Source organism: Ochotona curzoniae, unplaced genomic scaffold (assembly GCF_017591425.1).
Source record: "Ochotona curzoniae isolate NIBS_2020 unplaced genomic scaffold, NIBS_Ocur_1.0 contig_1014, whole genome shotgun sequence".
In the NCBI taxonomy this organism is placed as follows: domain Eukaryota; kingdom Metazoa; phylum Chordata; class Mammalia; order Lagomorpha; family Ochotonidae; genus Ochotona; species Ochotona curzoniae.
In genome coordinates, this window is record NW_024464920.1 from 32,103,274 (window position 1) to 32,124,528 (window position 21,255).

The 21,255-nt window shown below is 50.2% G+C and overlaps 1 protein-coding gene across 1 annotated transcript in view; it reads right to left on the reverse strand.

Moving 5' to 3' along the window:
- Positions 1 to 2,519: 2,519 nt before the first annotated feature.
- RASSF3 (Ras association domain family member 3) overlaps positions 2,520 to 21,255 on the reverse strand; it is a 66,830-nt gene continuing 48,094 nt past the window's right edge. Inside the window, exons 2-5 of the mRNA XM_040982446.1 lie at positions 11,321 to 11,428; positions 8,648 to 8,876; positions 5,854 to 5,963; positions 2,520 to 4,932 (exon numbers count right to left, since the gene is read on the reverse strand). Coding sequence (XP_040838380.1) covers positions 4,783 to 4,932; positions 5,854 to 5,963; positions 8,648 to 8,876; positions 11,321 to 11,428 — 597 coding nt within the window. The 3' untranslated portion in view covers positions 2,520 to 4,782. The remainder of the gene's footprint in view (positions 4,933 to 5,853; positions 5,964 to 8,647; positions 8,877 to 11,320; positions 11,429 to 21,255) is intronic.

Genomic DNA, 21,255 nt, shown 5'->3' on the forward strand with positions numbered 1-21,255 from the left:
TTACTCACCTAAAAACAGGAAGAGAGCAGCCTGTGGAATCGGACTGCTGCCCGAGACGGGAGGCATCAGGGTCTGTGGGAGATTATGATTCCGATCCAAGGGATCTGTGCCCTCCACTTCCTACAATTAATGGGGAACAGTTTGCCAAATCAATAAAGCCAAAAGCAAAGCAAACCAAACCAAACCCACCCAGTCCCCATGCTCACTCCACAGCCTTCAGACACCTACCTGCCGACCCTCTGCATGGAGCCCGGTGCTCTTCGGAGGCTGAACACCTCACTGCTTTGGAGACAGTCCTTGGCTAGCGCTACAGGTGTCACTCAAATTTGCACCCATATCAGGTGCTCCCTGTGACTTCTGCTGGTTCCAGGAACCATGTCCCCTGCTGCGGTGATGACCTGGGGACCAGCTGGCTGCTTTCTTGTCAGTTTCTCCTGAGCAGCAGAACCTTCCCAATGAACAGACAGGTTGTATCTCATCACCTGGAACTCAGCAATCATGCAGATGGGACACCCCCACCACGGCCTGGGAGCAGCCACTCTGGCCTAGCAAGGTCCCACTGTACCAGGAGAGCCCCTACCCCCACCGGCTCTGGTCACAGGCAGTTCAATAGGAACCTGGGCAAAGCTGATGGCCAGCCACACAGGGCAGTTCCCTGCACTGCCGCTCAGACACATGGCCGGCCGATCATCAACATGTCCATTCCTTCATCTGTAAAATGGGACCTGAGCAGCGTGTGCCTCTTCTGGGAAGGAACGGGTTAATCCAGACTCTACTTCCTGGCATATGGCAGGCACTTTGCTGCTGGTGGCCAGTACAGTACAGAATTCCCTCCCTTCTTCCAAGACAAAACAACTCCTTCGGATCATTTTACAGCATCTGACTGAGGGAAAACCAATGCAGGCTTTGACTTGGTTTCTCCTACTTTCCTTCTCAACACAAATCAGTTTTGGGATCCCAAAATGTATGGGACTCCTGGCAGTGAGCAGTGGGCTCTGCAGCAGACACCAGCTGTTTCCCCAACCCCTCCGACTCCATCCTGACCTGCTCTGCCTGGGGCAGTGTCTGTTCCACAGACGGGGCTCTGTCCCCAGGGCAGCTGTTGTCTCACAGGCCCTTCTGACGCCACAGGTACACCCCTCTTATACTTCTGACCAAGCAGCACTAAGCCAGCGGTCCCACAGCCACTGCAGCAGCTCACGGTACTGGGAGAAACATGTCCTCAAAGTTCATCATGAAGGATCCAAGTGTGGGGGGCCGGGGTGTGGCAGACCACTCTCTCAGGAATAGCCCTCTGCAAACACTCAAAACCCTGCCCTTTGTGGTTCTTTTGGGGGGTTCCTCAATGTGTAAGCATTACTAAGGCATGGAAGGGAAGCTGCCCGGAGCGGCCCTGAATAGTCTGGATGGACAGTCCTCCTGGGGTTTCTGCTTCCCTTCCTCCTGGGCAAGGGGCAGGACCTCTCCTGAAGTGGGAGTTTTACAATATTACCAAAATTTTTTTTTTTTTTTTTACAACAGCCATCTCCAGGATAGGAAAGGCCAGGGGAAAATCCCAAATTTTTGGCCTGCCTTAGAGAGGAAAATCACAAGCAAAAAACTACGGACAAAAGCCAAACTATGTCACAACAGCAAAATAATGCTTTTGCAATATAAAACTATTTAACCAACAATTACCAATCGGTGACAAACAGAAGCCTGGGACAGGAAGCAAACATCCTTCAAGGGATGAAATTCATTAAAACTCTCTCCCCATCTCACCTCACCCTAATATCCTCCTTCTCATCCCAGCCTGGTACCTTGAGAATAACCCAGGCTGAAGTTCCAAATGCCTCCAGATATTTCAGAAAAATCAAGAATCTAGTGCCACCATTTCCTACCTGAACATTTTGTTTTTTGCAGCCGGTATGTCATGTGTAATGAATGGCTCACCCACCTGCCTGACACCAAGCAGGTTCCTCCCTCACCTGTCCTCCAGGGGGCAGTGCTGTGGTGACTCCCCCCCCCCAACACACACAGCTGGGATACAGGATGTGCAAAGCCAGGACCAGGGCGGTTCCCCCAACACTCTCCACACTCTGCTGAACACGTCTATCTCAATGGCACCAGTCAGGAACAGGAACAGGGGTCGAGGGAGGGGATTTCTACAGATGAGGGCCTGTTCGGGCAGCAGCTGGCAGGGTGTCCTGTTTAGGTCCTTTGCTTTGACATGTTGTGGAATACATGTGTATTTCACAGTTAAGATCATAGGTTCAAATAACACAGAAATGTGCTACACGGGCTCAGCTGCTTTGCTCCTCAGAGAACAGGCAAAGCACACAGGACATCTCGTGGAAGTTGCCCCATCAGACACTGCCCCATCAGACAGTGCCCCATCAGACACTGCCCCGCCTTAGACACTGCCCCCGTCAGACACTGCCCCCGTCAGACACTGCCCCCATCAGACTCTTCCCCCATCAGACAAAGGCTGCTCCCCACACACCGGCACATTCTCAATAAAGACACACAAGCAAGAGTCAACTAAAAACTTCAATTTTTAATAATGGAAATAAGTCTGCCATTCCAGAAACAATTCTAGGGGAGAAACATCTTCCCTATAAAAATAAAACTCATCAAAATTATAAATATTATACTTTTTTTAACTTCTGTAATTTCAAGGCTGTCCTGCAATACCACCCCTGCATGTCACCTCCTTCCTGTACCATCACACACTGAATGCTCATGATGATGCGCACGAGGATTTGGAATGAGAGTCAGTGGCCTGAGGGGCCTTTTCCTTGGACGCAATAAACATGTTAGCTGCAGCAGTTACCAGTGTTTGGGAGAAAACGGGAGTCTTCAAGAACCAAGAACTGGCAGAATTCCAAAACTACATCTTCCAAATTGCAACTTGTAGTGCACATGACGGTGAGCGAGGTTCCAGAAATAGATTGAGGATGCCTATTTTAGACAAATCTATAGTTCAAGTAAAAAAAAAAAAATTCACAGATGCCCATCAGCTACTATCTTAGGTTCTAACAGTGTCTTAAATCTGAGAAACAAATGCTTCACAAAATATAAGTTTCCTTGGCTGAGTAATTAGAACACCAGGTGGCTGATAACAGTATACTCAAGCCCCAGCCACAGGCTGAACAGTAAAACCAGTTAAAAAAAAAAAATCACAAAGGCAGTCCCTGAACAACAAAGGTAAAGTATTGGATGACAACATCACTAAAACCCCATCAATGTACTAAGAAACTTACATGCAAAATTAAACAAGATGTGCCATACATATTTAATTGCTAGTTCCTGAAAAGCTTAGGCGAATAATGATTGTCTCAAGAACTCAGGTGCCACAGCAGAACCAACACGGAAGCTGCCTCCAGCAACACAGGGATTCTCAGAAAAGCCAGGAGACAGAAATACAAGGCACGGTTCATGGAAGAGGCAAAGAACTGAAGCACCTTGGAATTTCAATAGGAATCCATTAGGTGTCACCAAAGTGTTAACAATTCCTTGGGAATTTATAAAACAAACTCTAGACTAGAAATACACCGATAAGGCCCCTCTGAAACCACACATCCTTCTCCCTTTTGCTGTGTACAAACAGGTTGTGTCGCCCGTTTTAGGGAAGGTTCCATTGCACAAGCACCTCTTTGGTTGCAGAGAACATGTGCTTCTGCTAAACTACTGCCAGAACGGCCACCCACGGGGCGGGGGGATTTTGCTGCTCCCAGGACCAAGTGGCATAGAACAGACCAGCTGGGGAGGCACTGGGTTGTCAACCAACCAGGAGAAGATGGGAGGAGAGTGGGGCAGGAAGGAGGAGGGCAGAAGGTGAGGCACGAGAAAAGGAAAGGAAGGGAAGAGGGACGAGTGGGATACGGAAGAGGAAAGGGAGCGATTGTCATGCAAGATCGCGAGGGCTCCTGCTCCTAGCTGACGACCCAGAGAAAAGCAGCTGTGCCTCCCCCAAACTATGCAGACCACCTTTGGAGGGAACCAGGAGCCTCTGAAGAGCAGTGACCCGGCCGGGCAAGGCCTGGCCCCGGTTAGCTACACAGCTCCCCGGTCTGTCTTGTGGCTCGTTCCCACGTCTTTGGCTCCGTTCCCACACTCTGCCCACGGAGGCAATTGAGCAGTCCTAAAATGGGCTGACCATGTCACCCCTGAATGCCTTCAAGCCAATACACCTTTCTTCCCAGCCCCACCCAGCCTGCCCCCCAGCTGCTGCTGGGCCCTCCAGGGCTCATCCTCTACACATACCTTCTTCCAAACTTGCTCTTGACTCTCTCTGGCCAAATCCTTCACAGGAGGCCTCGGTGGGCCCGGACTCCTGTGCCTTTCGAGTCCCAGGGATGCATCTCCTCTGAACACTTACAAGACTAGACACAGACAGGTAGTTTCAACAGAGAACAGGTATTCCGAGAGATTCCTCGTTAAGCTTCTTAAAGAGAGTCATCTGCGCATCCTCAAGCTTAACATCATCATCACAGAATTAAAATAACCTACCAGAAAATAAACACAAAAACCCAGAGTTCATGCTTCCAAGCACTCCAGATGTTTCTGCTAAGGCTGCTTGCGGGGAGACCCCCAGCTCGCTGTCACCAAACAAGCCAGCAGAGCCCCACTAGACGTAGTGGCTGAAGGTGCAGGAGGCCGCGTGACCAGGTTGTGGGAACTAGATCTGCAGAGAAAAGGGGGACGACCCGAGCATCACAGGGCAAGCAGGCAGCCCTCTGCGAAGCGAGGCACTTGAGTGCGTGGGTCCCACCGCGCCCTCCTGGCAGGCGGCCGGTAGCTTTAGCCCGGCTTGCAGCTCTCGCCCAGGGCCTCTTCCAGCCGGTGTCTGTAGGCAGAGTAGCGCCGCCTCAGGCTCTGCAGCTGCTCGTCCTCTTCCTTGTCAAGCATGCGCAAGAAATTCTGCAGCTCCGGGAGGCTGAAGGCTTCCCACTGCGAGAGAACAGAGGTGAGACTCAAGCTCGGGACAGTCCTCATGGCGCAGGTGCACCTGCGACAAATGGGGCTCACAGGAGTCCCAGCTGCTCCACTTCCAGCTCTGACTCGACTCCAGCTTCCTGCATTACAGACACTGGGAGGAAGCAGTGGATGGCACAATGAACTGGATTAGCAGGAAGCTGGAATTAGGAGTGGAGCTGGGACTCAAACCCGTGTACTCTGCTATGGGCCACAGCCATCTCACATGCTAGCTTCACTGTTGCAAACACCTGTCCTTGAATCTAGAAAATATACACAGGCTAAGAGCCTAGCACCGTTTCCTATTCCAGACAGGAGACAAGGGACTCAGAGCTTCCACGACATGCTCTCATGTCACTCTCAAGTTGGCACTTTTGGAAGACAGGCCAAAGAGCTTTTATTCCTCAGCTGAACTGACCCAAGGACAGTCTTCCTGGAGAGGGAAGGCAAACATGAACTCAGAGGAGTAATTTACTAATGATTTGACTGGGAGAGTGCAGAGAAAATTCTACAAAGCTAAATGTCTTTCACAGTAAGGAGATCAGATTTCCCACATTTCCCTTGGGAGAGAATCTGGCCTGCTGACTTTTGTTGAGCAGCAAACACCCAGCATGTCAACTTTCAAAGCTCAGCTGGCAAAGTCACAGGGAGGCAGGAAGCAAGGCAAATGACTCTCCAGATGGCAATTCAAAACCTGTGCTTCCTGTTACCTCTGCAAATTACAGACCACTTCATTGCAAGAGAATCAGACTATAGTCCAACTTGGGACCCACTTCCTACCATTCCAAATTCCTGTCTAGTCTGTCCCTCTCTCCCTTTCTTCCCCTGCGGTCAAGCCTCCAGGCTACACCAGTAAAACAGGGCCAGCTGCTTGGTCAATGACAAACAATCACTTACCTCTCCAATTTCATGTTCCCGAAGAACAAAGCTAAGTGTGTCCGTTCTGGGCCCCGCTACCAAACGCAGGTACAAGGGGTGTTCACGTTCGGACAGCTTGCAGGCGTAGACTGGGGGAAGAAGCACAGCATGTGAGCAATGGTACTTGATATTTAATCAGTCCCAAGGCCACCCCACCCACCCATCCTGACGCCCTCCTCTAGATCAGACTAACCCCCACTTTCTTCCAAGCTCCCCTGTGGAACAAAGCCTATTCCACTTCTATGTGCTCAACATACACTGAGCCTTGATTAAGGAGAATAATGGGGACGGCATGCGGCACAGCCACTGCCCTGACACTGGCACCCCACATCGGAGCACTGGTTCAGGTCCCAGGTGTTCCACTTCTGCATTTGCTCCCTGCTAACACGCCTGGGAAGGCAGCAGAAGCAGCTCAAGTATTTGGGCCCCGACCACCCAACATGGGAAAGTTGGATGAGTTCCTGGTTTGAATTGGTCTGGCCTTGAAGCAACCTGGGAGTGAACCAACAGATGGATTATAATTTCTTCCCCTACCCTATCTCTGTTAACTCCGCTCTTCAAATAATCATTTCTTTTAAAAGGAGAAAATATTTTTTAAGAAACTTAAATTTAGATCAAGTTTAGTCCCAAAACATGCTAATACTTAATTTTGCTCCTCCTTTTAGACAGTTAAACAAGAGGGGCCAGCACCATGGCTTTACAAGTTAATCTTCCACCTGCAGTGCCAGTATCCCAAATGGGTGTCAGTTCAAGTCCCACCAACAACCCACCTTTCTGCTTATGGCCTGGGAAAGCAGTGGAAGATGGCCCAAGTCCTTGGGCTCCTGTACCCATGTGGGACACCCAGAAGAAGCTCCTGGCTTCAGATGGGCTCAGCTCCGCCTACTGTGTCCATTTGGGAAGTGAACAAAGGATTGCACATCTCTCTTACTCGCCCTCTGTAACTCTTTGAGCAAATTAAAAAAAGAATGCTAAACCAAAAATCTTTTTTTAAAAAATCTCTTACGAAAGCTTGCCATTCAAGGAACATGACACAAGAGCTTTAAGAGCAAATCTGTTTGCAATTTAGAATTAGCAGCCACAAACAAACCAAGCAATCAGAACACAAGCTTTCAGAAGGGCTACACATGCGTCCCATGCCACACACACGTCCCATGCCACACACGCACACAAGAGACCTACCACTGACTAAGCTGACAGACTGGCCAGCTACCAGGGTAACATTGGCACACAAGGCAGCTGAAGTCCAGTTGGGCTGGCAAGACGCACATGCCAGCTTGGCTTCTCCAAGAGACACTGACACTCGGAGTGCCTACATCAGACGCCAAGTTCCCTGTAGACAGAAACGTTTCCCAGTGCTGCCAAGCCCACAGTGCCCGGAGTGCTGGGAACTCTGGCCTCTTCAGCTCAGTTCCAGAGCTTCACCCCACAGGCTGTGCTCACAGAACGTGCACACACGGAGCAGACATCTGGCCTCGTTAGTGAAGAAGCCTGCAACAGGGCTGGCATTGTGGTGTAGCAGGTTGGGGCACCAGCTAGCACCCCACAGGAGCAATGGTTCGAGTCCTAGTTGCCCCGTTTCTGATCCCCCACCCCCTGTGTTCATGTGTCTGGGGAAGCAGTGGGGGATGGCCCAACTGCTTGGATCTCTGCCATGCACACGAGAAACTCAACAGAGCTCCAGGTCCTGGCTTTGGCTTGGCCCACCCTTGCCCACTGAGGCCATCGTGGCCAACAAGGTGGCGAACCTGCAGATGAAAGATCTTTCTGCCAATTCCTCTCACTGTAACACTGTATTTCAAATAAAAACAGAACAAAACAAAGCAAAAACACTGCACCCCCTTTGAAAGTGCCTTTGCTCACCACACTCACTTCTCTGGCTGCTGCCTCAGTTTCCTGCCAACGCAGGCACTGGGAAACAGTGGTGAGACTCAGGAGCTGGCTTCCCCCCGCCCCGTGGAAGGCTTGGATGGAGTGCATTAGCTCCTGGCTGCAGGCATGGCACTGGGGTGGGGGGGGAGGGTAGGGACTCACTCACTGTGGTCTCTCCTTGATTCCTCTCAAATCAAAAATTAAAAAGTACATACAATCACTCAGCTGCGTTTTATCCCAAACCATCGCAGGGCAATGCCATCATGACAAGCTCAGTATCTTTTCCTCTATAGCCATGCTAGGCTTGAGTGAGCACACTAGGCTACAGCTCACAGGTGCACATCACTTTGAAGTGAGCACATAGTAAACTCCTACGTTACTGCTCTCTGTCAACCATGGGTGCAATTTTCACTGACTGTGAGACCTAGAACTTGAACACCTTAGTCAGTTTTATGTAGTAACACATCTGTTTTTTCTGTTCACTGAATACAGGTATAAGATTCAGGACAGATCCAAGACCACCACCAAAAAAAAAAAAAAAAGTAATTCGCTCCCTGCATGCCTCTGGGTGACAACACATATCGGTGTAACACCAAACAAGACAAACCACAGAGAGCCCAGGTCCCGGGGAGGAGGTGGCACTCCCTGCCCTGAGGCTATCACTCCGCGGGCACGGGCACTCCTCCACGTTCCTCAGACCCACGAGGCAACCAGGAAATGTTAGGTTGGTGCCGCCATCACCACGCCTTCGGGAATCCATCCCTGGGCTCTGACGTCACGGGGCTGTCCCCACGCTCTGACATCACTGACATGGCCACACCCACTGGTCGTCCGGCCACTCCAGGGAACAAGGCCTGTGCAGAAGCAGAGACAGTTCCCACCAGGAAGCGCAGCCTCGTACCTTGGTCTTCCCTGTGGCAACGCTTATAAAGTGCAAACTTGGCAGGGCTCTCGGTCACAAGAAACTTCTTGAGCAAGGCCTCGATCACTTCCCCAACAGTGTTGGTGCTGCTGATGTGAAGTGTGTTCATGCAGCTGTTGCCACCGGGCGCCATCGGCCCGGCTGTCTGCGTGGGTCTGCAGAGTTCCATCTGGACTTTAATGAAGCCAGTGTAAATCCCATTTGAATTCTGAAGTGGAAAGAAAGTGCACCCTTAGCCAACACACAGCAGCAACTGTAAAGCAAAACAACATGTTTCCAGCTCGGTGTGATAGCTTAGTGGCTGAATCCTTCCCTTGCATCTGCCAGGATCCCTTATGATCACTGGGTCGGTCATGTCCGCCTGCTCTACTTCCCATCCAGATTCCTGCTTGTGGCCTGGGAAAGCAGTCGAGGACAGGCCAAAGCCTTGGGACCCTGCACCCACATGGGAGACCTGGATTTCCGATTGGCTCAGCTCGGGCCTTTGTGGTCACTTGGGGAGTAAATCAACAGATGGGAGATCTTTCTCTGTATATCTGACTTTCCAATAAAAATAAATAAATCTTTTAAAAAAAATTATTAAAGGCCTGTGGCTACCTCTGGGCTAACAGTGCCACTGGGGAAGCTCTTCCTCATTTTAACTGATGACCATGCATGCAAAAAAAGGAAGGTCACCACTGGGTCTCAGCAAGGAGCAGACACGGAATAGTGGCCTATTTTCCTCCTAAGTGGCTGTCCCAGGAAGCAAACTGTCAGCTTAACACTGATTGTTCTATACAACAATATAGGGTACTTTAGAGTACCAAGCAAAAATAACATTAAAACATTCTTTGGTGCAAAAAAACCTGAAGAATCTACCCATAGCTTTTTCACACCACACATTTTTTTCATAAACATTTTCAAGACCTCCGCCCCGCCGCCATGAACATGGACTTGTAAAAAATTTTGCACTGAAATCAACACATCTGTTAATTCCATTTTCCATGAACTTTCTGCAGTGCCCCCTATACATACTACGCAGGATTCAGACACCATAAGTAGTTGCAATTGATACCATAAACACATTAGTTACTATGCACATTACAAATACTACAAGCACTTGTTTTAATTTATAGAATTACTAGTTACCAAAAACAGTACTAAGTTTTGTCTTACCTTTTATTTTTGCATTCAGTGCATTTAAAAAAATAAACTATTAACAATATTTCATGCAAACAAAGCCTTAAGTGTTATACATAAACAGTGATCTTAAAGTACAATATTAAAAACCTCTCCTATGGACCATTTCTCTTACTGTTCACAACATCAATTTAAAGCATTAATTCTTCTGGAAGAGTACTGTACAAAACTGAACGTTGTTATCTCTGAAACTATAGGGAAACTTACATTTGTTTTAATCTTCACAGGACAAGAGAAATAAGTAACAGAAATTTTCTCTTTTGATGAAGAAGATGTTTAATAACAAAACTGGTCACCACTGGAATAACCACGAATAACTCTGGCACCATTTGCCCTACCATCTCTCCATCCCACCTTCCCATTTCACACAGCCCCCTCCCCATTTTTGGCATAATTGCACCGCAGCAACTTCTTGTCACCAGGGTTGATGATTAAAAGCTGTTTCAAGCATCACACCAGTCACCAGGGCTGGTCTGCAGCAGGTCCCACTATCTTCCACTGAACTGTCAGCTCCCATCCACAGACTGAGAGCCTGGGCCCAAGGAGCCCTGGCAACTGGCACCCACGACTACAGGCACAAGACCTGGTCACCGGCTCGATTTAGAGGATCGCGGAGATGCCAGCCTAGGTTAGCAGCTCCCGTTTCACCATCACCATGCCGTCACTTCTCTCTCCTGCCAGCGCCTCCGTGGGGTTCAAAGCTGCAGATGCTGGCCCGGGAGCCAAAGGCTCCATCCTGCAGCCTACACCGGACAGCCAGTGGAGAGCAGCCTTCGCTCCACCCTACCCCATGTCCTCCTCCTGACACTGCCAGCATCCCTCACGGCAACACCTGCACAACTTCTCTGAGACCTCGTCAGAATCTACTTCTCCATCTGTGTCTGATAAACAATGATGTTCAAATCCCTTTGGGAAAGGGGACATCACACAATCTTTGAAAATAATCTTTAATTAAAACAAACCCAGCAACTGGTTCTGAGACAATTTTTGAGGCAAAGCTACTCAAAAATACTCGCAGCTTCCTGTCGTATATATCTTGACCACCAAACCTTGGCAGGAAACTAGCATTGCTGGTGAAGCAAATTAAGCTGCTGCCTGCAGTGCTGGCATCCCATATGGGTACATGGCTCTGGTCCCTGCTGTTCTACCTCCAATGCAGTTTCTTACTAATGTGCCTGGAAACAGCCCAAGTGTTACCCACACACGAGACCCAGATGGAGCTCAAAGCTCCCAGCTTGGCCTAACCTAGTCCCGGCCACTTTGGCCATTTGGTGGACAGGGTACAACCAGAGGCCCTATGATCTCTCTCTCCTGCCTCCTCCCTCCCTCTCTTTAACTCTACACTTTTCAAATAATAAATTTCAGAAAAAAGTTCAACAAATGTTGTTCAGATATTTAAAAATAGATTTGGCATCCACTATGTATACTTACCTTTTGGCAGGTGTCACCCTAAAAAGCTTTATGGGTACTTACCAAGGTCATTTTCAACTTGTCTGTGACTGCCAAATTGTATTTATGAACTTTCTCTTTGATTTCCTCTTTGCTGAGGTAACTGTGAGTTTCCTTCTCCTTCTCCACATCCTAGAAGACAAACAAGCCATGCCACACAACTGAGCAACTAGAGAAATGCAGCCATGCCAAGCTTCTCCTCACATCCCACGCCAGATCAACAGGGTGCACTTCACCTACAGCGTGCGCGCGCGCACACACACACACACACACACACACACACACACACACACACACACACACCTTGTTTCTGCTCCACCCTGCCAAGGGAGTGCAACTCACACACTCACACTCACACACACACACACACCTCGCTCCTGCTCCACCCTGCAGGGGTGCACCACACACCACACACACACACACACACACACCCCTCGCTCCTGCTCCACCCTGCCAAGGGGGTGCAACTCACACACTCACACACACACACACACACACACACACACACACACACACACACCCCTCTCACTCCTGCTCCACCTTGCCAAGGGTGCGCACTTCACCTACACACACATAAACCCCTTGCTCCCGCTCCACTGGCCTGGGTAGTTGGACAGGTTCACCCATCAATCATGGCTCTCCCTCCATCGAATTACAGACTAAGGGAAAACAACAAACAAAACAGACTTGCTGGCAGCCAAAGGCAACCCTCCACTTATTACTGTATTTTGTAAAACTACAAAAACATCATTTCCTGCAAGTGCCTGCGACATGGCCACTGTGTGTGGAAGACATGGACCAAGAGTTGGTCTCCCACACCTTCCCTTACCTACGTGCTCTTCCAACACAGAGGACGGTAGTTCATAATTACCAACCGGCACTCATCACTGCCTGGTACTAGCCACTGGCCTGTCCAACTACACAGAACCACCAGATGGTAAGTTACCTTATGAGCAAATCCCCATGCCCCGATCCCGCCCACACACCCTGGAAGGACCGTGACAAACTCACTGCTGATTTATTGTTTACAGATCTCTCCCAGGGCATGCCACTATGCTAGTCCCCAACAACCAGGCTTCTGTGTTTCCTGCTTCTGAGCCAGTCAAAGAAAGCAGACACCGAACCAGGACCACACTTACTTCTCCCAGTCACCTAAGTAGATTTCCAAATGCAATTAGGCTCTAGCAAGCCAGTAAACCCACCAAAAGCCAAGTGGAAACAACAGAACTAATCCCAAAAGACCATCAACTCTCACTTCCCCACCAACCCCAGAGCTGCCTCAGCACAGGACACCTCAGGACGCCCGAGACATGCACGGATGCTGAGCCTAGCAAGAAAGATGCCTGCACCCCACTTCACAATGCCCAGGTTCAATTCTCAGCTCCATCCCCTACTCCAGCCTCCTAATTCCCCTTGTAAACATCTGAAAATCTTGGCCCAGAGCAGTAGCCTAGCAGCTGAAGTCCTCACCTTGCACGCGCCGGGATCTCATATGGGTGCTGGTTCTAATCCCGGCAATCCCGCTTCCCACACAGCATCCAGCTCCCTGCTTGTGGCCTGGGAAAGCAGTTGAGGATAGCCCAAAGCCCTGGGACCCTGCACCCGTGTGGGAGACCCGGAAGAGGCTCTGGGCTCCTGGCTCCTGACTGGCACAACTCCGATCCTTGCAGCCACTTGGAGAGTAACTCAACAGATGGAAGATCTTCCCCTCGTTCTCTCTGTGTGTCTGACTTTCCAATAAAAATTAGGAAGAAAAAATCTGAAAATTGAAACAAAGCTGTCTATTCAGATCCAAATCTAACCTGTATCTCAAATGGGATAAGGAACAAGGAAGAAAAACAAGTGAAAACTGACTGTAATCTGCCCCCCAAAATAAAAGTCTTTCTGGCACGTTCTCTCATCCCTTCATTCTTCTACCTGGCTGCCCTCCAGGGTGGCAGAGCCCCTCTCGGCTTCCTGTGAGTGAGGGCCAGGAACAGCTACTACCAAGCTTGCATCCAACCCACTGGAGTCTAAGATGGCTCCTGCTCCATTCTGGTCTCCGGCGATGGGTAGAACTCATAGCAATAACTGCTTCATCCAGCCCTATCCTGGCCAGGTCTGACGGGCCAGTGGACTAGAGACAGCAGAGATTATCCGCGCAGCACATGCCCATTCCCTCACTTCAGAGGCCCTCGGGAGCACTCTATTTCCTGGGTCAAGTCCCAAGCAATCTACTTCTTGGTGTGACTGGTTGGTGTTGAAAGTCGTGAACTAAAATAACTTTTCCAAGGCTTCAGGGCCTATTTCCAAGGAAGGTGATTACTCCTGCTTCCCAGCATTCTCCGCTCAGAGTGTGGCTTTGCTGCCATGTACATTTTTTTTTTATTCTGTTTACCTTGACTGACTTGGAAAGGTAGAGGCAGAGAATTAGAGAGAGATTCTCTAGGTTCAATGCCCAAAGGTGGGGTCGGACCGAAGCCACGAGTCACAAATTCCTTCAGGTTTCCCTAGGCATTTGGACCATACCTTCTGGGGTACATTACTAGCAGGGAGCTGAATGGGAACCATGCAACCAGGACTCGAACTACCTGATGGGATGCAGGCATTGCAGCCAGCATCTTAACTCACTGTGCCACAATAACAGTGCCATGATGTTGTATTTGTAAGTCAGCAACAGCAGTGATCAAACACTAGGCCTGTTCACTCCGCAGGCATCTTCTGAGCCTCAGCTGGATACCAGACACCTGCTGAGGCATGGGATATCAGATGCGACAGAGTAGATACCACCTTCATTGCCACCCTCATGGTGCTTACTGTCCAGCATAGGCTGGGCACAGGAAAGGAATGCCAAAAGAGGAAATCATAACTGGAATGGGTGTTTGGCTCGGGGGTTAAGACACTGCCTAGGATGCCTACGTCACCGATCACAGTGGCTAGGTTCAAGCCCTGGCTCCTATCCTGCTCCCTGCTGATATGTACCTGGGAGACAGCAGGTGACAGCTGAAGTGTCTGGATGCCCCTCCCACCCAAATGGGAGACTCAGAAGGAGTTCCAGGATCGCTGGCTTCAGCCAGACCCAACATTTGGAAAGTGAACCAACAGAGGAAAGATCTTTCAAATAAATTAAAATAACAATGCTGTTAAGTGGGAAAAAAGAGTGGAGGGTGCTGGTAAGAGGGGAGAAGTCACAAGCTCAGGCTGTGGGGCACAGAAAGCTGTTTGGTTAGTATGCAGAGAGCAAGTCAAAAAGCAAAGCAAGCAGAGGGCTTGAAGGGGCGGGGGAGGGGAGCATGGCAGGCATGGCACACTGAGCGTAAACATTAATCTTTCATTGTGATGGCACGGAGAGGAAATGGCTTGGGACGAGCAGTCTGTGAATAATGCAGTGCTTATTGCTCTTGGCAGCCCGAGGGTGCGATGCCACGCCTGAGAATGCCGGCTTGCTCGGCCCCGAGCCATCTCTTAAAAAGCCCACATTGTTCTCTGGGCCCTTAATCCACTGGCTTCTCTGAGGCAGAGAGGTCCTCCGTGCCAAATCAAGACCCTAGGCTCTTTCTTCGAGCCTTCAGCAGCCCTCAGGAGCTGCTCTGGGGTTGGTTTCAGTTCCTGGGTGGGGTCACTTTGCTGTTTTTCTCAGAAGGGACACACCCTGCCCTACACCTCACTGGCAGGCAGGAATCCTCCTGCAGCCGGGCCTCCTCACACTGGCTCACACAGATTACCACCCCAGTTATATCTAACTAGCTTCCTATAGCTCTGAAATCCGATCCAAACAAAAGTATGAGGGGCCAGTGTTTGGCACAACCAGGACGTCTGCCCAGCGCGGTGCCCGTGGTCCAGCCCTGGCTCAGGCTTCCAGTTAAGGGTCCCTTGCCTCGCACCTGCAACACCCAGACTAGGGGCTTGGCTCCCATCACTGGCCCAGACTGGTGCAGCCCCATTTGTTGGGGGCCATGTAGGGAAGGAACTGAAGATGGGAGATTTCTGATGGGCTGCTTCTATCCCTGATATATATATATACATATATATATATAAATATAAGTGAATAAAATATGCCAACTAAACACAACTGAACGTGTTCAAAAGACAGTAAGAAGATGCCTAATGCCCCCTCAGCGTTTCGTGCAGCCTGGGGCAGGTTTTAGACATCTTCAGGTCTAAAGTCACAGCACTGGTTGTCAACTTCCAGCTGTGTAACCAATCCAGTGGACCCCTCTGGACTTCTGCGTCCTCATCTCTGTAAAATGCACAAAACAATGCCTCCTTTCTGCAGCTGTGAGGAAGATACACCCGGGGCCGCTATTCCACAGCTGCGCATTGAACGCCGGCTGGTGCCAGGCACGGGGCCAAAGGCTCGAGGCAGGGAGGGACTGTGGTTTCTCATCCTTTTGCCTTCTCTTGGCTGACAGCCCAGTGCAGTTTGCCTTATGCCCAAGCCCACCCTCTTGTGTGCTTTTGGTTCTGATCATGTACATCATAGACCTTTTTTTTCTCCTAAAAAATAAAACAACAGGCTTTTTAAATTAAAAAGACAATTTCATGATTCAGTGGGAAACAATGCATGTAATGATGCCAAGCCCATGGTAGGCACCCAGTAAAGGGTGCCATCAAACCTCTCCCGAGCGTCCCTAAACTTTCACATGGAGCTGCCAGGACACTTGGCTCGAGTCGGTGGAGAGGGGTGAATGAGGCAGGCTAGCAGGCGCTTGCTCCAAAGGAGGACACCATGTGCATTCTTGAGTTCCTACTTTTTACCTGCTCCACGGGTTTAAAAACAGGCCATAGGGCCCGGCGGCATGGCCTAACGGCAAAAGTCCTCACCTTGCATGCATCAGTATCTCAGATGGGTGCCGGTTCTAATCCCGGTAGCCCCACTTCCCATCCAGCTCCCTGCTTGTGGCCTGGGAAAGCAGTCGAGGACAGCCCAGTCTTGGGACCCTGCACAGGTGTGGGACACCAGCCATTGTGGTCACTTGGGGAGTGAATCATCCAACGGAAGGTATTTCTCTGTGTCTCCTCCTCTCTGTGTATCTGACTTTGCAATAAAAATAAATAAATCTTAAAAAAAAAAAAAAAGACCATAGCTAGTAGTGTCCCAATAGAGTGGGATACTCAGTGCAGCCACACAAGGTCCCTAGAATAAAACACCAAGCAGGCCTGGCATGATAGCCTTGTGGCTGAATCCTTGCCTTGCACCCATTGGGGGACCATGCATGCCAGTTCATATCCTGGCTGCTCCACTTCCCATCCAGTTCCCTGCTTGTGACCTGGGAAAGCAGTCGAGTATGGCCCAAAGTCTTGGGACCCTGCACCCACTTGGGAGACCAAGAAGAAGTTGCTGGCTCCTGGCTCTGGATCAGCTCAGCTCTGGCTTTTGTGTCCACTTGGGAGAGTGAACTAACAGACAGAAGATCTCTCTATCTAATTCTCTCTATATATCTGCCTTTCCTAACATAATAATAATGATAATAAATCCTAAAAACAAAACAAAACTAAGCACCCTTCACACCTTCAGTGGCTCCTTTCTTGGGGTGGTGGGCCTTGCTGCAAACAGAAATCAGGGCTGGCTCCTACTGTACTAGGCTGTGGGCTCTGACCTCAACATCTTCCTTCCAGGCCCTGCTCCAGTAAGAATCAAATGAAAATTCTGTGGACGCAACTTCTAGAGAACAGCATTTTCTGGGAGAGGCTTTTCCCCATCCCCATCGGAGAAGGAACTAGAAGCAAGCCAAAACATGGCATTAAATAAGCCCATGACTCCCTAGTGGAGCTAGAGCAAGCAGTATGAAGGCCTGAGAGAAAATTCCAAGAGAAGTGTTCTTCATGGCAAGCGTTTCTGAACCAAGATGAACAGGAAAGCCATCGATCTGCAACATCTGCATTTGTGCGAAAAGGCAGCCACACACTGAACCCTTCAAAGCCTTCCCGGGGGTTGGTTGGTGGGGCCCCTAGGAAGACACCCTGCTCAACTCTGTTGAGCATGGATGACAAGGCCACAGAGGACAGCTTGGGGCGCACTTGCACTGTCTGTCACTATCAGTGCCCCCAATCCCTCAGATCGCACAGCAGATTCCTCCCCCAAGGATTGGCATCGTGGACACAAAGCCAAGGCCAGGCCACAGTGCCTTCTGCGAAGGTCACAGCACCCTGTACCCGCCTGGTGCAACACAGCAGCCAGGAGCCACAGGGCTTCTGAGCATGGGCAATGCACAATGAAGCGGAACGTCATGCAATGACCGTACTGGACAGCACAATTCTAGACTATCACTGCCACAAGTGTAAGCAAAGAATGACAAAGGCAGAAACCACTGTTAAGACAACATGAAAGACAACTGCTCTACAGCAAATGCAACTGGGTCCCATGGTACTCAGTTCTGCTATTACTGACCTTAAAAGTACAGCTTTGCTGCCCACTGCTGCCTTCTCACGACCCCAGCATGGCAACCCCAGCGGGACTGCAAACTCAGTGCTTATCTTGGTGTGCAGCCCTGGCACGCTGGAACACCCTGACCACTCTAGGGCTGGGACTTCTACCCTGCCCATCGGGGGCGCATGTAGGATGGCAGGACGCCACGCAGAGGCGCTTTCTCCACTGCTGTAGGCATTCAGGACCAACTCGCCTGAATTCAGCGTGCATGAAGGCCACTGCTCCTCTGAGGGGAGCTCAGGAGGAGGGGGGATCCAGCACACACCCCTACTCCATGGTAATTCTGCTGCTCTCTCAGGGGAAGAGAGGTGGGAAGCCCAGGCATCCAGCAAGGACAACGGCCAGCACTGCACAAGCTGTGTTTCCTAACGCAACATCAGAATACCAACACACACTCCAACAGGCTCCTCGGATAGCACGGACGCTCCTGTTCACATCCCCAAGGCCCTCGTGCTCTTCAGGACGCTAAAAGCTTTCAGAAATCCTGCCCTGCAGCCCATGCTGTGTCACAGCGGGTTAAACTGCTGCCTGCAACGAAGGCTTCCCATGTGCCTGCTGCCTTCCAATTCAGCTCCCTGCTAGTGCGCCTGGCAAAGCGGTGCCTGATGCTGTAAGTCCCTGAGCTCCATGTACCCACATGGCAAACGCAGATGGAGTTCCAGGCTCCCAGAGTCAGCTTAGCCCAGCCTAAGCTGTTGTAGACATTGAGGAATGAAGCAGAGGAAAATTTCCTGCTCTCTCGCTCTCTCTTCAGCTGTCTGTCGGATTAATGCATATTTTAGAAAGAAATTCTACAATAACACTAACAATAAACGCACACCTTAAAGAAGCCCTAAGCAATTGTAATAATGCCACAATGAGGCATTCCCCAACTGTAGTGCGGGAACTGTAACTGAGTGCATAGTACAGGAACAGCTATTTATTTTATTATTCACTTACTAGAGTCTTCATTCTTCGAATCCACTCAAATAGATTTGAATTCACTGACACGGATGATTTGAAGCAACCTCTTTGTCCCCAAAGCTGCTTGTTGAACAAGAGAATAGCACAGAGGATTCTAGAGAGGTATTTTAGGTTACTTACACCTGGACCACAGGGGTGGTAGCATTCCTACACGGCATGGCCACTGCCCTGAACTCCCGTGTCATACATCAGGGTGCCCTGGACTGCGCTCCACCTGGGAACCAACAGACGGCCACATACTTGGCCCACCATCACCACACACCGCTGAAGAGGTTCTGGGTGGAGCTGGCAGCTCTGGGCTAGGCCTGGCCCAGCTCCAACTGTTGCAGGCACTTGGAAAAAGAACCTGCAGATACAAGAGTCTCTCTCGCTTGCTCCCTGTCTCTGTCACTCTGCCTTTCAAATATTTTTTAATCGGTTACAAAAATAGAACCAGACAGCAACCTTATAAGGATGGAGTACAGTACTAGTTTGTGAAATGCACTTTTAAGAAAAAGAACAAGAGCACAGAACATTCCAGTTTCCCTTTTGCCAACAGCGCACTCCGACACCCTCACCCTGCACTATCCTACCTGCACTATCCTACCTGCCGCCTGACTCCCCAGGGGCACTGTAGATGGCTCTCCACCTTGCACTGTGCGCACCTGTACCCCATAGCTCCTGGCACCTCAGCCCCCAGGGCACCCCACCAGGATGTAACTTTGGTTACCTCCTTACCCTATGAACCTCCTTTCTCACCCATCATCTTCCTTGTTCTCTCACAGAATACTGCACTGGCATTAGCTCAGCACTGGCACAGAGTGGGACTCTGGCTCCAGAGCCAGCCTTTGCCAACCATCTCCCTTTGAACAGCTTATCAATCGGCATGAAGCACTCCACTCATTTCTCAAAACTGAATGAATCTGCAGGAGCACACAAAAGGCTTTTATAATATCACACATAAAGTTTTATGCGCTTCTGTTATCCATTTGCATCATCAAAGACCTGGAGTTCTTCAAAGCACGGCCCTCACATAGCCTCACACACCCAGAGCAGGCAAGGCAGGCGCCGAGCCAGCACGTTAATAAGATTAATTGCAGTCATGATATGCGTTCAAAGAGCCCCATCTGGGCCTCCCATGACCTCACTTTTTTAAGCCCCTGGTTACCGTTCTGCCATACCCTATATGGTTGTACTTTAAAAACCGGGTTGTGTGCCAGTAGTCAAACAGCCACTCTTTTGGCTGGAGCCAGAAAACAAACTTAGAGGTGAATCCAACTCCCCAGAGTGCCCCAGCATGAAGTCCCAACCACATGGCATACCAGATTATACTCAGATTTAGAAACCCTGGTCTGACATGTTTTCAGAAAGTCACAATTAAAGGAGTTAATCATTATTGAAAGGCAACAGATTTTACAACTTTCTTCTGTGTCAAGGTGAGCCAGGTAACAAAAGAAAGCTGCAAACAGTCAGAAAAGGGACGTGATGGCAGCTCCCTGTGGTCACTGGCAGGTGGAAGCAGCAGCAGGTGCAAGCCGAGGTTTTCACAGGTAGGTGGATTCTCCTGGACTCCGCTCCCCAGTTACCAGGAGGGGGCGCTGGACTGTGGTTCCCTGCAGCACTAGGGTTTCTAACCTTCTCTGCCACTCAACACCAAGGACCTACAGAATGAAGCCCACTGCTGAGTAAGGGCGTTCACCAGGAGGGGAAAAAATCACCGGAGAGATCACAGAGACGTCAGTAGTCACCTCTCAGCGTCGCTTTGACAACTGCAAGCCAAACCCTGGCGAGGCTATCTCCATGTTCAAGGCCCCACAGGTCATCCAGCAGCCACCCCCCAGTTCAGGCGCAGAGTCGCTACCAAGGTTGGCGTTGACAAGTCGGGTCCCAGGCCTGATTTCCTGGGCCCTTTAAACCTTAGTGATGAGGAGAGCATCCGGAGAGAGGAAACGAACAGGCTCGTTTGGAGGAGAGCCTGCAGGAAAGAACTCCACAGACACAGTGGCGACAGGTGGAGCCCATCTGGGAGCAGCAGTGAGGCTGCTTCAGCTCCGCCCCCAGCAGGTGCCTTAGAACCAAGGGCAGAGGCTCATGGAGACGCCAAGGAAGCACATGGAAGAAGATCAAGAAGATTCTATATCTGCAGACCAGCGACATTAGCAGAAGGAAGCCGCTTTCTCCTTGTCAATTACTGCAGGTCCAACTGCCACCACGAAACAGAAGGAGACTTAAAAGCCTCTGTGTGTGTGTGTTTTAAGATTTTATTGCAGGGCCCGGCGCGGTGGCGCAAGTGGTTAAAGGTCCTCGCCTTGCACCCCCGGGATCCCATATGGGTGCCGGTTCTAATCCCGGCAGCCCCGCTTCCCTTCCAGCTCCCTGCTTGTGGCCTGGGAAAGCAGTCGAGGACGGCCCAAAGCTTTGGGAACCTGCACCCGCGTGGGAGACCCGGAAGAGGCTCCTGGCTTCGGACCGGCATAGTATCGGGCCGTTGCGCTGACTTGGGGAGTGAATCATCGGACGGAAGATCTTCCTCTCTGTCTCTCCTCTCTGTATATCTGCCTTTCCAATGAAAAAATAATAAAAATAAATCTTTAAAAAAAAAAAAAGA